This window comes from Malus domestica, chromosome 02, assembly GCF_042453785.1.
Source record: "Malus domestica chromosome 02, GDT2T_hap1".
Lineage (NCBI taxonomy): Eukaryota > Viridiplantae > Streptophyta > Magnoliopsida > Rosales > Rosaceae > Malus > Malus domestica.
The window spans coordinates 30,473,287-30,487,831 of NC_091662.1; the positions used below are offsets into that span (position 1 = coordinate 30,473,287).

At 34.6% G+C, this 14,545-nt stretch overlaps 1 protein-coding gene and 2 long non-coding RNA genes across 9 annotated transcripts; 2 read left to right on the forward strand and 1 right to left on the reverse strand.

Annotated features, from left to right (window-relative positions):
* The first annotated feature begins 3,387 nt into the window (after positions 1-3,387).
* LOC103408554 (uncharacterized) lies at positions 3,388-12,310 on the forward strand. Of its 7 annotated transcripts, none has more exons than XR_011573691.1 (8): positions 3,388-3,732; positions 4,748-4,831; positions 5,154-5,287; positions 10,640-10,773; positions 10,871-10,971; positions 11,123-11,210; positions 11,318-11,388; positions 12,000-12,310. It is a non-coding gene; the product is annotated as an uncharacterized lncRNA (long non-coding RNA). The 7 variants fall into 7 exon arrangements; XR_011573690.1 differs by having other exon boundaries at positions 3,394-3,732; positions 5,154-5,363; XR_011573688.1 differs by having other exon boundaries at positions 3,396-3,732; positions 10,626-10,773.
* Positions 6,727-8,200, reverse strand: LOC139193937 (uncharacterized). Its single transcript, XM_070817796.1, has 4 exons — positions 8,134-8,200; positions 7,695-8,039; positions 7,254-7,403; positions 6,727-6,947 (listed from the first exon to the last, which is right to left on the reverse strand). Exons 2-4 carry the CDS (start codon positions 7,909-7,911, stop codon positions 6,940-6,942), a joined length of 375 nt encoding a protein of 124 aa, XP_070673897.1. The 5' UTR covers positions 7,912-8,039; positions 8,134-8,200; the 3' UTR covers positions 6,727-6,939.
* Positions 12,311-12,557: 247 nt separating the features above from the next.
* Positions 12,558-14,337, forward strand: LOC139189911 (uncharacterized). Its single transcript, XR_011573695.1, has 3 exons — positions 12,558-12,756; positions 13,194-13,312; positions 14,230-14,337. It is a non-coding gene; the product is annotated as an uncharacterized lncRNA (long non-coding RNA).
* Positions 14,338-14,545: the final 208 nt, after the last annotated feature.

Genomic DNA, 14,545 nt, shown 5'->3' on the forward strand with positions numbered 1-14,545 from the left:
ATGCCGTAATCACCTTCACAATATTACGACACTCAACAAATGCTGTATCAAATATAAATTACTGCACACAAGTATGTCGTAATTGTTTTTCAGTATTACGACACCCTATTAACGCTGTAACTAATACCAATTAAGGCGCGTAGGACATGCCTTAAGAACATTTATGGCGTGTTTTACTTAAATTATTCACTACTATTAGAGTACGTCGTATTTGTCAAAACATCTTTTACAACAGGGGCTTTTACTGCTTGGAGGCTCACGTCGTGAATTTCCATTTACGGCACCCTTTGTGCGCCGTAAAAGGCCAATTCTATTGTAGTGATCCATGGGTACATTTTTAATCTACATGTTTCGTTTTAATATATCTATTGCTATAATATGTTTTGGTTGGTTCAAATTCGTTTTACATAAATATATGGGTACAAAGTTTTTGGAGAATATTATGTAAAATGGTTTTTAAGGTTGTTGCATTTTATGTACCCACATATGCATGTCTATAAAACAATGTGGTATGATGTACATTCTTTTCCTTGAGTTTTTAAATGTACCCATGAGTTTTCTTGTAAATTCAGTATGTATCCATATGCTATTTATGTTATGGGTACATAAATTATTTTTGGTCTAAGTTGGTGGGTACATTGCTTTTGTATGTATGAATTCATTGGGTACATTATTTCCCTTAATACTACTCAATAAAATTCACAAAAATATGTGCAGTGTGCATGAATTTTTATTGTAGAAATTGTTTTTTTTTAATTTTTAATTTTTAAGTCTCATAATTCGTGAATTTTGTACATATTGATCCCATAAATTTTTGAATTTTATTAAATTTCTTTTAGACTTGATCGATTGATTGAATCTCATAATAATCCCTTAAATGTTCCAATCAATATTTTAAATTACAGCTTTTTATTTAAGATTTCAAAAAGATGACATGAAAATATAGTAATACTAAAATTTTATTTTAAATTACATTTGTGTAACAATCAATGGTATGTTAAAACTGGGCAAAAAAAAAAAGGTATATTAAAAAATTATAATTTATTCTTTTTTTCATAACTGTCTTCTGCTTAGATTAAATTTTTACCAATTTGGGGGAATTAGTTCTTACCAATATATATGCACAGTATTTGCTTTTTACCTGGGCTTAACACATGATTAATTACTTTCCTACCTGCTAACGCGTTGATTTGCGCATCCAAAGTATTATCAAAGTCACTGCCACCAAAAAGGTGCCCACTCCACAACCTTTGGTTGAACCAAAGAACATCACAACAATAAGGAAATCGTTAAATCTATCTCCGCAACATTTTTATTAATCATTAGATAGATTAAACGATTCCCCTGTTCATATTGTGTTCTTTTGTTGAACCAAACCATGTCAACAAAATATATCTATGGTTAAGCATCTAGATTCATGCTTTTGGATGTGCATCTTAAACCCCTCAATGAATAGCCAAGCAATTTATCATGTGTTTACAGTAGGTCAAAAGAAGAAAGTGTTTGTCTATATATTGGTAGGAACCAATTCCTCTGAAGAGGAGAGATGGAAGTGATGATAATACTTTAAATAATCAAAGCCCAAACATTTTATCAAATTTCATCTCTGTACTCCACGGAGACACTAAATGAGACATATCTGGTCCATCTCTGAACATCTTTTCTTACCGTTCTTACAATAGAAAGGGCACAAAATTGACTTACACAGTCTTGCACAATACTCACTTTGCTTCAACCCATATTTCACTTTGTCAAATCATACACGTTCCTGCAATAGGTGAACTCATATGTATCTACCACTTCTTGCTAATTTTAATTTTTCCATTCCCATTTTTGCTACAAGTTTCACATAAATTTTTTATTGCACTTGTCAATTCTTTATACTTTTTTATTGTATTTTTTTTTTGTCTTTTTTTTGTATTAAACAATTACATGTCCTCCAAAAGTTTTGCTTATTGCCCTATTTCATCAAGCTCGGTATAAATAGATCTTAATTTTTTACTACAGTTAAATACATGGACATGCCTCCACAAATACAAATTAGTTCTTGCTTAAATACTTTGTGTGTTTACATAGAAAATGTTCCCATCGTCTACCAAAATCCTCCACACATGAAAACAAAAATTCTTACTCAAAAATACATATTACAATACCACCATATCTGTTGTTTTTTATTAAATTAACACACTGTTTTCAATTTTATCTTTAACACAAAAGAAAATGCTCTTACACAATATGCTTGTTTACATTTTATAACTTATCTACCACATGTTAATCGCAATTATATAAATAGGAAAACACGTGTTCAATAGAAGTGTGATGCATGCTACTTCGTTAACAATAGTGGCAACTAAACAATTAAATAATTTGTTTCAATTAGTTAGTACATTTTATAAATTTCTTAATTAGAACTGTTTCAGTATATTCAATACATTTTTAAACAACTTTCCAGTTAGTTGCCCAAACTAATTATTCCAGCTTATTCATAGTATAATACCAACAATTTAACAACCAATGATACTTCGTTTAACATAAACTTCATTTGGAAAAAACAAAAAAATATCTTTTTCTCTGCTGAAAAATCCAACAGAGTTATTGATGCAGATCAGTTATACCAACAAATTACCATAGTTTACCCAATGCTATACAGGTTTGACTTTTGTTTATATTCTTGGATCTGTTGCTTGGTTGTATAATTTGGTTGTGTGTTTTGTTTCAGGACAATTTGTTCTTCGTTTCTTGAGGCTTTTGTGTGTAGATTTGAAACCGTTTAGCTTTCAAGCCGTGTATACTCAAGGTAAATAATTTCGTTTTTTTCTTTGTAACCTTTTTTGTAAGAAATTTTTATTTAATGTTGTGAGAGTTGTGTTTTCTAGAGTATGAAAATTGAATCTTTGTGATCTTATATCCTTAGATATGTTTCTTGGTTATATGATTTGGCTGTGTGCATTGTTTCAGGACAATTTGTTCTTCGTTTTTTGGGGCTTCGGTGTGTAGCTTTGAAGCCTTTTGTAGTCAACATAAATAATTTTATTTTTCTTTGTTTCTAGTCTTCTTTGAAAGAATTTCTTAGTTAATATTCTGAGAATTATGTTTACTATAGTATGAAAATTGAATCTTTGTGATCTTGTAAGTGATGTAACGTCATTGCAACATGTATGACTGCCATTATCGAACATGAAGAGCTTTTTGATTTTTGTACTCCGTCCTTTCATACGATCTGACTCAAAAATTGTTTCATCACAGGTTCTAACATGATTTTTGCGACGTCTTATGAAAATACAATGTCACTTCTGGTATTCCAACTTAAACAAATTACAAGGGATGTCTAGTTTTAAACCTGCAGTTAGTATATACTAAAACGACGGTTTTGGCCCTGCTCTCGACTTCTTCAGAAACCTCGAGAAACTTCAAACTGAGAAAGCTTCTCCCTTCCATCTCTGCTACGCGATCTCTGCTTTGCGATCTCTGCTTCCTCCGTGATTTCTTCCCTCCTGATCGACATCTATTCGAATTGAAAACCTTCTGGAGCTCTCTTCCCCAAATTTCAGCAGCAACTTTGCTCCAGATCTTTCCAATTGAAATTCCTCTCCTTCACATTTTGCATATTGAATTTCGCATCATTATCATCTCCCTAGAACCTAGGAGTTTGGTTCGGTTTCGAGTTTTCCGACGGAAATCCGGCGACAGCGGCCATCGAGGTTGGTCTGAAACTATTCCTCATCACCACAAGTACTTTCTACACCTATTACACTTTAGAAAAAATTTCATGATTTGGTGGAATCCAATTTAATGATTAGAAAAATTTTCATTAATTTTCTGGGTTCGTGGGTTGGAGGTGGATTAGAAATTTTTTCATTATTTTTCTGGGTTTGTGGTTTTTTTCCAAAACGTTTTTCCTTTCTACTAATCCAAGTTCCTTCACATCAATCTCTCTGTTTCGTTCTTGATCTTCCGCGAGTAGAATACCTCTCCTTGCTCTCGAGCGCGTGGGCAGTCGCTCCAAGGCAGCCCATGACGTCATTTTCCGATTCGACTCGGAGGAGGTTGGCTGCTCTTCTTGGCTGAGCTTCATGGCTGGCCGAATTCCCCTATTCCCTTCCTCTTATACTCTTTTGTATTCGTTCACCAAAACAATAGGAAAACGTCTCCGTCTGTTTGATTGACGGCGAAGAAAAAAAGACGGAGATAAAAGCCTGACGGAAGCTGAAAGCTTGGACTCTGTTTGTATTTTTAATGGATTTTCAGAACACAGGTCAAGAATACTGCGATTTGAGAAAGAAAGAAAGAACCACGTTGACATAATATATTCACAATAGGCGTACATAAAGCTTTACTGTGGTTCCATTTTTTTGCATATTTCAAAGGCTCTGAATTGTTAAGGGAATTAGCCTTTTGTTTTAGGAAGAACTTGGAACCCCCTCCGTCCATTCTATTCCCGATGGAATTAACACTTAGATAGTACTATGACAATGTGTCATTAATTGATGCATACCTGTATAAATTTAGGCCAAGTGTTTTATACACAAATTGATACAGATTAAGCTTCTGGGTCGAAATCATATACCGGTGAGCTAACTACACAATGATACATTCTTATCTGTTAATTATCTTTGGTTACCAGCTATCCATGTTGCTGACATATTAAACTACACAACATCTATTGTAATTTATGTCTTATTAGTATCATCACTTTTGTTCTTTATTTCAATGTCTAACATAATGATCTGGTTTCAATTTGCTACAGGCATTATTTCCAGACAATAGCTATGGTTTTGATTGTAGCGGTGACTGAAAAATTATTCCGAAACTAACATTTGAGGAATTCAAGGTTTGTTAGTTAATTTGTACATCAGAATACCATGACAAACTATGAAGTTGTAATTGTTGACCTTACAATGTATCTTTTTTGGTTTGGAGCATTAGACTTATATGTGTTGCTTTCACTTCATGAAGGCTAACTCTTTATTTTAGGCCTTAGAATATAATTTTTTGGAGAATCTACATTGTTGATAATTTTTTGAACAATATTATCCCCAAAATTTCTCCGCATGTTACCCTCAACGTAGACATCATATAACCATCATTGAACTTCTGAACCAAAAATTTGAGTTTTATGATTATAACTAAACGTCTATAAACACATGATACAGATTGAGACGAATGTCAAATTTAAAATGGCATTAATCAGGACAGCTGCAAACTCTGATTTGCGGCCTTTGAAATGGAGCAGTTACTTCTTGCTTCACTTCAACAGCATAGTCCAGCTTCTAAATTCAGTTCTCAGGTATGAGGTTTCTCAGTTACCTCTTTTTTGTAATAAAACATTTGATCAGTACTTGCCAGGATATCCAATTAATTAGGTCAGTTTTTGTTAGCGGTAATAATTTGTTTTTGTAGCTTTATATGTGTCTCTGTCTCCAAATATGATGATCTCTTAATTTGCTTCTATAGCTTTTGTAATATAATGATCTCTTAATTTGCTTTTGCATATCTTCTTTGCTTCCTCTGCTAGCTCTATATGAGATTCCATCTCCAAATAATTATTCCTTATTTCCTATTTTTACAGGAAGCAAATCATTGAATACACATGGAAAATTAAAAGGGTTTTAGTTTTTGGAGTAGTTTAAATTTTTTGTTTGTTATTGCTTGTATTGCTGTTAAATATTTGATGGGTAGTTTGAAATGGGGAACTTGGTTGATTGAGTATTAACTTTTATTAAATTAATATTCTTATTCAATATTGAATTAAGACTCCTCTTATTAAATTAAGACTCTTAGAGTGCGTTTGTTGCGCCAGACTGTCTCGGACTGGACTAGCTGCCGGGACTAAGCTGGACTGGCTTAGACTGGACTAAGCTAGACTAACTTAGTGAAGCGTTTGGTGTAATGTCGGACTAAGAAGCAGGATAAGAAAAACAGTACTGTTCACCAGATTTGTGTTTGCTTAGACTAGGATTACAAATTTTTGCCATTGTGTAATAGAGTAATGCTACAAATCTCATGATATGGGTTAATTGGAGCATATTTTTGCCATGTATATTATGAATCTTAAAAAAAATTGACAATTGTTTTGTTTCTATTACCTGCTAATAGAATTGGGTTTAATTTGCAAATGTAGCTTAGTTTAAACTCTATCACCCAACAGAAGAAAAATAATAGTGCCCAATACATGCAACTTCAACAAATACAAGTACATAAGAAGATCTCCATAATTTAGAAAATCCTAGTTAACATTAGTTAACATTAGCCAAAATAGATCTCCATAATTTACAAAATGGCTAGTTAACATAAGCCAAAATACTAGTGCAAAGCTAAGTTATAAGCCATAACATAAGATTGTATGATTAATAAAATACATCCATGTTAACATTAATAAAATACATCCATGTTAACATTAGCCAAAATCCTCATCCGCTTGCGTTGTCGCTTAAAAGCCTTTGGACGAACACTTTCTTGAGTTCCGGTTTGATTGCCCTGAACACTCCCACATTTTTTGGTTTATCCAAAATAAGAGACAATGCATCAATTTGATCCATAGGAGAGAGACCCATTACTTCAAGTTCATTAGCTATGTCAGTATGATCTGCAATACCTTGAACTAAAGCTTCAGTTACCATTTGCATCCTCTTCCCACTTTCAACATAAAAATCTTTCAGTCCACTGATAATTGCCTCGGTTCCATCACTTGAATTTCCCACAGCTCTTTTCCTCTTTCTTTGGCTATTTTCAGATGGGGTGCTTTGTTGGCTTTGTTGGTTCATTGAAGAAACAAAATTTTCACCTCCAATATCACTTTCACCAACATGATCATGACTTTGTTCCTCCACCATTTGAGCAGGGGTTTCGGCTACATTACCCGTAGCCCGATCTTTTCCAAATATATATGCAAATCTATCAAACAGTGGAAAAGGTTTGCTTCTCCATCCATCGGCTTCTTTATTTCTCTAAGATTATATCAACATAGCAAAACTAAAATTTAGCATGCGTAACAAATATAGCAGCAAGAATATAACTAATGTATAAATAAAATAGGATATGAACCTGCACATAAGTTTGCCATGAGTCATCACTGTCAACTTCAACGCACTTTTTGACATCATTTCATGCAAATCCACTTGTGTTTATCATGTCAACGACCATACTATATGTTTTTTTCCATTTCTTCAACTTGGACTCAATATGTGGATTTGCCTTTATATTTGAATGAGGACATAAAACATTGACAACTTTTGCTATTTCAACCAAAGTACCTTGTTTGAAAGCACCGGTGTCACACCGTTGCTTCCGAGCAACAAAATCCTCAAGAACTCCTAGTAATACTTCTTCCTCAAATGCTTCCCATTTACGCCTTCTTCCTTTTGGCTCTTGAGTAGCATTCAAAATATTTTCGTTATCCATACCTAAACAAAAAATATTTTAATGAAGGAAAATACCATACAAATAATCAATTTGCATAATATCCAATCAACTTGCATAATATCCAATTAATTTGCATACCATCCAATCTTTGTGCTAATATCTAACAAATGCATGATAAAAAGGAATACTAAAATAAAATGTTATCATTAACACATATAGCTAGTTCGGTTGCTGGTTCCTAATTGCTCTCCATTCATTATACATTTCCTGAGCCATGTCATTCCTCTTTGCAGTCCACTGGTCAGATGTTTGAACACTACCAACATATTCACCTTCTTCTGTATTTTGTCCATCTTCTATTATTGGAAAATTCTCCATTGGATCTACAGACATCTCTTGCCTAATAAGATTGTGTAGTAGGCAACAAGCGGTAATTATTCGACCTTGTGTCCTTATCGGATAGAAAGATGGACTCCTTAGTATCGACCACCTTCCTTTTAGCAAGCCAAAACAGCGTTCAATTACATTCCTTGCCTTAGAATGCTTCATGTTAAAATATTCTTCCTTATTAGAAGGTGTTCGTCCCTCCCATTCAGATAAATGATAAGGTATTCCTCTATAGGGTGCAAGGAATCCTTCACCATTTGTATAACCACCATCTACAAGGTAATAATAACCTAATGAAAAAAAAAACAGACCTTATTAGTGTTTTGTAGTTGACAAACAGAACTAGACCTAACTTACAAAGTTGAGACTAAGTAATAGTCTTACCCGCTGGTACCTTAAAACCATTAGGCCTAGTAATTGCATCATGTAGCACTCTAGAGTCTGATGCAGAACCCTCCCACCCCGTAAACACATATATGAACTGCATATCTCCTGAACACACACCTAACACATTAGTTGCGACTCGACCCTTTCTTGTTCGGTATCTTGGTTTGTCAATTTCAGGTACATGCACATCAATGTGTGTTCCATCCAATGCTCCCAAGCAATTCTTAAAAAAAAAAAAAAAGTTTTTGTTAATTTATACAAAGGGAATGAAGAGTTAAAGCTTAGGGAAAATGAAAAAAAATTCTCATCATACCTTAAAACATCGCCACCTAGGATCTGTAGAATCAATAGGCACAGGCTGAGGGACTTTTAGTAGGATACCTTGTAATCGCAAAATTCCTTGCAATACGATATTGAAATACCTACTTATAGTCTCTCCCGACCTATAAAATCTACCGCCAACACTACGATTCTTAGTATGATGTGCTAATATTTGTAAAGTCATACACACATGCTCCTCTACAGACACCAAACCATCAGTTTTTACCCTCCCATCTTGACGAAGTAAGTCACATAATATGCCAAAAGTCCTTCTATCCATTCTCAATTCGTTGACACATTCAGTATCAGTATTCCCTATTATACCATTCAGATAACACAAACTAATCTCTCGTCTAATAAGTGAACGGTTAGTCAATGTGGGTCGTTCAACATGTCTCTGTTTGCCACGTAGCATCATCAACACAAGAATCGTACAAATGCAAATTGTCTCCAAATAAGACATCTCTAACAATAAGATCAATAAAAGCTTCCTTCGATCCATATCTATCCAAACAAAAAAAAACAAAAAACAAATTAAGGACATTATATATGTAATATTTACTGTTATTAAGGGTTATGGAAATGAAGTGATTATGATACGAAATGAACTAGATCAAAGTAACTAGCGAAGTCACAATCCGAGGCATCAAATATACGGGTGGTGTTGGAAAAAAAAAAGTTATCATTAACCCGAGGCAACAAATATACAGGTCAGATGCACACACTGCATACACACTCACACACATACTCACACGGACATACACACTATCACACACGGACATACACTCACACACACCCTACATACATACATACATACACACACACACTGCATACATACACACACACACACACTGCATATATACACACACACACACACTGCATACATACACACACACACACACACTGCATACATACACACACACACACACACACACACTGCATACATACACACACACACACGACATACATACACACACACACACACACACTGGTCAGATGCACTGCACTCACACGGACATACACACTCTCACACACTGACATACATACACACACACCCTGCATACATACACACACACACACTACATACACACACACACACACACACACACACACTGCATACATACATACACACGCACACACACTGCATACACACACACACACACATTGCTTTATGAAAACCCCAAATTCCAAATTTGAAACCCCAAATTCCAAATTTCTAATCTCAATTTCAAACCCCAAATTCCAAATTTCTACTACATACTTACATACACACACACTGCTTTATGAAAACCCCAAATTCCAAATTTCAAACCCCAAATTCCAAATTTCTAATCTCAATTTCAAACCCCAAATTCCAAGCTTTATGAAAACCCCAATTTCTAATCTCAATTTCACCCAAATATCAAAACCCTAAAATTTGTTCAACTGCAGAATCAAATAAAGCTCAAACCCAAAACAAATCCGCCCAAATCGACGAAAAAAATCCACCCAAATCGACGAAAAAAATCGAACAATCGAAGCTTACCAGACAACTGGAGGCAGATGAGGGCGAGCAGATCTGTTACGTGAAGACGAGGGAGTGGACGACGAGAGGAACAGATGAGGAGCATGATGCAGATGAGGGCGACCAGGATGCAGCTGACGGCAAGCAGGATGCAAAGATAAGGATGAGGAGGACGACGTGAGGGAGGAGGACGTCGACGACACTCTCTCCTAGGATGATCGAGGTTCTTTCTCGCAAGAGCGCAATCGGATGAGGAGGACGACGTGAGGGAGGAGGTTTTATGAATCTGGACGTTTTTGGGGTGGTTCGCTAAGAACTCCTAGCGAGGGTTTAATCCGTGCGAGTCAGATCTAATCCCATTAAACCTAATCCTTGCCCCTACCAAACATCAGACTACAATACCAATTAGTGGAGTCCAGAACAGTCCCCCCTAAGAAGGTCAAACAAACACGCCCTTAAGGCTCTAATCTAATGTTCATGCTCAACATCTCCTCTATCTTTCTACGATTGGTAAAACTTTTGTATTATTATTCCAATTTTGGTTACTGGGTTGTGGAATTTTCCATTTTTTTTCTCGGTAATCAATACTATATATATGCATGACAAGTATAAACAATATTTTGGGGCAAATTTAGTTGTTTAATTTTTAATTTTTATGTGACAGTGAGATTATGGTAGGATTTCGTTTAGATTCTGCGGCCCAATGGGAGTCTCTGCTTTGATAAGATTGGGGTTGATGCCAAGAAAGCCAATAAGCCTACTGTGGACGCCGTAGCCGCCTGGCGCTGTTTTCCAAAATCCTCTCTCACTTGGTTAAGCAATTAAGACTTTTTGGTTCAGTTTTTATTATGCCCAATTTTGTATTTAAACCTTAAAAAAATTTAAACTGATTTGGGGATACTGAAATAGGCTGCAGAGCTGCCATCCCTGAATCAGAAGATGTTCAGAAGGAAGAAGAAGAAGAAGAAGAAGAAAGTCGTGGAATATCAAAAGCTTTTAGCTTTGTGAAAGTATGCTTTTTCCCAACTCACCTCTTGCTTTTGTTGCACTGAATTGGTAGATTGGGTTCAAAAATATATATATGTGATTTTTCGTGTAACTATTTCTTTACATAATTACCAATTGGAGGTGATTTTAGATCATGTAACATTTCCTCGCTAGAACCAAAGATTGTCGTCGCTCAGAGCTGCGTTTCATGAAACAAGTTCATCTCCTGCCAAATTTGTGTACCCACCTTTTATTCATGAGGGTTGGTGCTTGCTTGCAACACAATTTGGTGTTATTAAGTTTTGCGGTTTTACAATTTGTTCATGCTTAAACCTCTTTCAAATTTTCATTTCTGTGTAAATCTTGCAGGTAGGACGACACACCTATCTTGGCAATGTCGGGATGTCTAGGCTTGGTGGAGACGTGGTCTTATGGAAGAGGTGAAGTAGCTTAGCTCGATCTCATTAGCTCTTATCTGTTCTATTATGTTAAGATCAATAGTAAAAAGTTCTATTGATTTTATAATCAAAGATACATATATTATAGAAATAGAGGGTATATCATTAATTTCTTGATGTAAACAATCATAACTTGAGGAACCATTTAAAGTATTTTGGTAATCAACATACTTAAACTTAAATGTGATATATCCATTTAGTATTTTTTTTATACAATGATAATACTTAAGTATAATTTACATCATATATCTTTTGAAGTACATGAAACTATGAAGAAAATGATAAACCAAATCCCATTCCATCTCTGTTTGCTACTGCACAATCACAATCCAATTCCAACATGGAATCCTCAGACGACATGCCTACTGCAGAACAAGTTTCATACTGACTTAACTTATATTTAGTCCACGTCCTGTTTAGATTGTAATCCTAGTTCTACGTGTGTTTGTATAGTACTCCTATAAATATCAATGAACATCGCTCACTCTAATTAAGAGTTGAGATTTTGCAAATCATATTTACTATCTTTCATGGTATCACGAGCCAGCGTCTAACGACAACGGTTCCTATTATAATTTTTTTCTCTTTTGCAGATCCTAAACTATGGCATCTTCTTCCTCCTCCGCTGCTCCCTCCATCACAAATTTTCTTACGATCAAGCTCGACCGCAACAACTACCCTCTCTGGCATGCTCAGTTTCTTCCCTTGCTGCGCAGCCGCAACTTACTCTCTTATGTTACTGGCGAAACTCAATGCCCCTCTGCCTTTCTTCTTGATGACAATGGTAAATTCACCGACAAAGTCATTCCATTATATAATGAATGGATCCAGACTGACCAGATGATCCTATCTTGGATTACGAGTTCTCTTACTCCCAAGGTTCTTGCTACGATCGTCAACAAAATTGATTCGGCCTCTGCTTGGTCGTCAAACCCGAATTAATCTAATTGTGGGGGTTTTGTTTTATATCAATATATTGCAACAGAAGTCACACTTTGAAGAGTTCATGCTGCACAGAAAGATGATGAAATGTTACCCGTTGAGTCTATCATTGCTCCATTGGAGACAGAGCTGAAGCTTACTGCAGGAGTTATACAGTTGTTATGCAATATGACCCCTTTAATTTTATTTTAAAACTGATACAAAAATACTACAAAAATTTATGTAGTATTTTTGTATTAGTTTTGAGTGTCTATTTTGGCTTCCATATATCGTCTGTACATGTGAGAGGTATAGTGTTCAATATGTATTTGGTTTCTATATTGTTAATGGATCCTTTTTTTTTTAATTTAATTTAATTTTATTAAGGTAACCAAGTTGCAGGATGACATCAGAACACTTGATCTGCAGGTAAACCTTCAATTTCCATATGAAGTTTGCATGTTCGTTGTTTCTGGAATTTGAGTTTTTATTATTTCTCAATTCTATCACATAGATTATGATTTCACATATGGGATTATTAATGGCAATTATATGATAGAAGAATTGGGATTAGAAGAAGATATTGAGTTGTTTTATTTATGGGGATTAGAAAATGATTATCATACGAGTGATATTTATTTTTGTGTGGATTGTTAATATATAAAACTATAAGCTTTTGAGATTGGGAGATAAAACCCACAAATTCAAATCAGACAAAATAAATAAAAAATTTAACTGACTTAAAGATCAAACTCCAAAAGGGTATTAAAAACAAGGCTTATTTGATCCATTGAGTGTGAAAGTTTTGAGCTTTGAAGAAGCATAGGAGGAGAGTTGTTAACCAAGCTGCATTATCCATGTATTAGGATGTTGAGGGTAGGCAGGAAAAATACTTTTTGACGCCATATCCAGAGGAGCATAACGACAGGCCTGCATTTTTGCAGCAAGGACCAAAACAAGTAGAAGTGAAGGCTTGACTATTTGGGTATTAATCCTAAACCTAATTATTCTTATTTAGGTTTAGGATAAATGATTGAGTGTGTCTCGATGATTGTATTACCATGTTTGATGAATGACTTGAGGAGTTGGAAATGCTTTATTGCTTATGTTTTTCTTAGGTGTGTACTTTGGTTATTTCCGAGCTTTTCACGACTCTTGATACCTAATAGAGAATATGGAAACCCCAACTTTAATTTTATGAATTGGTTTTGGTGCCTAAAATGAAATCTAGCATAGTGAAATCTTGCATAATGAAATTATGACAAATTTCCCTTCATCTTTAGATTTTCATTTAGTTCAATTTGTATGCAATTTAGGGTTATTCAATTCATGAGTGATCAAATTATGTTTTTAATTCCTTCTTCTTTTGATTTACAGTTCAGCATTGTCGTACAAAATGAAAAAGGTGCCAGTAACAGAGTTATGGATTTGGATGCCTTTAGTGGAATAAAACTGAATTTTTTAACTTTGTATAGTTGTAAACATAAAATACTCCATCAGATAGACTCATAGCATTTGAAAACAATCCTTGAGGATGGCATAACAACATCTCCAACTTTTGTCATGTAATGTATGAATGTAAATAGCACTTTGTAAACATATGGATGTAATATATGTATATAAACAGTCTTTAGCATGTATATTTTTCAAAACTTTCTACATCTTCAACAATGTTTCAATGATTTCTTGATGTAAACAATGATAATTTGAAGAACCATTTAAAGTATTTCGGTAATCAGCATACTTAAGCTTAAATGTGATATATCCGTTTAGTATTTTTTATACAGTGATAATACTCAAGTATAATTTACATCATATATCTTGTGAAGTACATGAAACTATGAAGAAAAAACCCTAATTAATCTGATTATGGGGGTTTTGTTTTATATCAAAATATTGCAGCAGAAGTCACACTTTGAAGAGTTCACGCTGCACAGAAAGACGATGAAATGCTATCTGTTGAGTCCATCATTGCTCCATTGGAGACAAAGCTGAAGCACACTCCAGGTGGTATACTTTTGTTCTGCAATATGACCACTTTAATTTTATTTTAAGACAGATAGGGTTGAAAAGAATTTATGTAGTATTTTTGTATCAGTTTTGAGTGTCTATTTGGACTTCCATATTTGGTCCGTACATGTGAGGTATAGAGTGTTCAATATGTATTTGGTTTCTATATTGTTAATGGATCTTTTTTTTTGTTTTATAGGTAACCAAG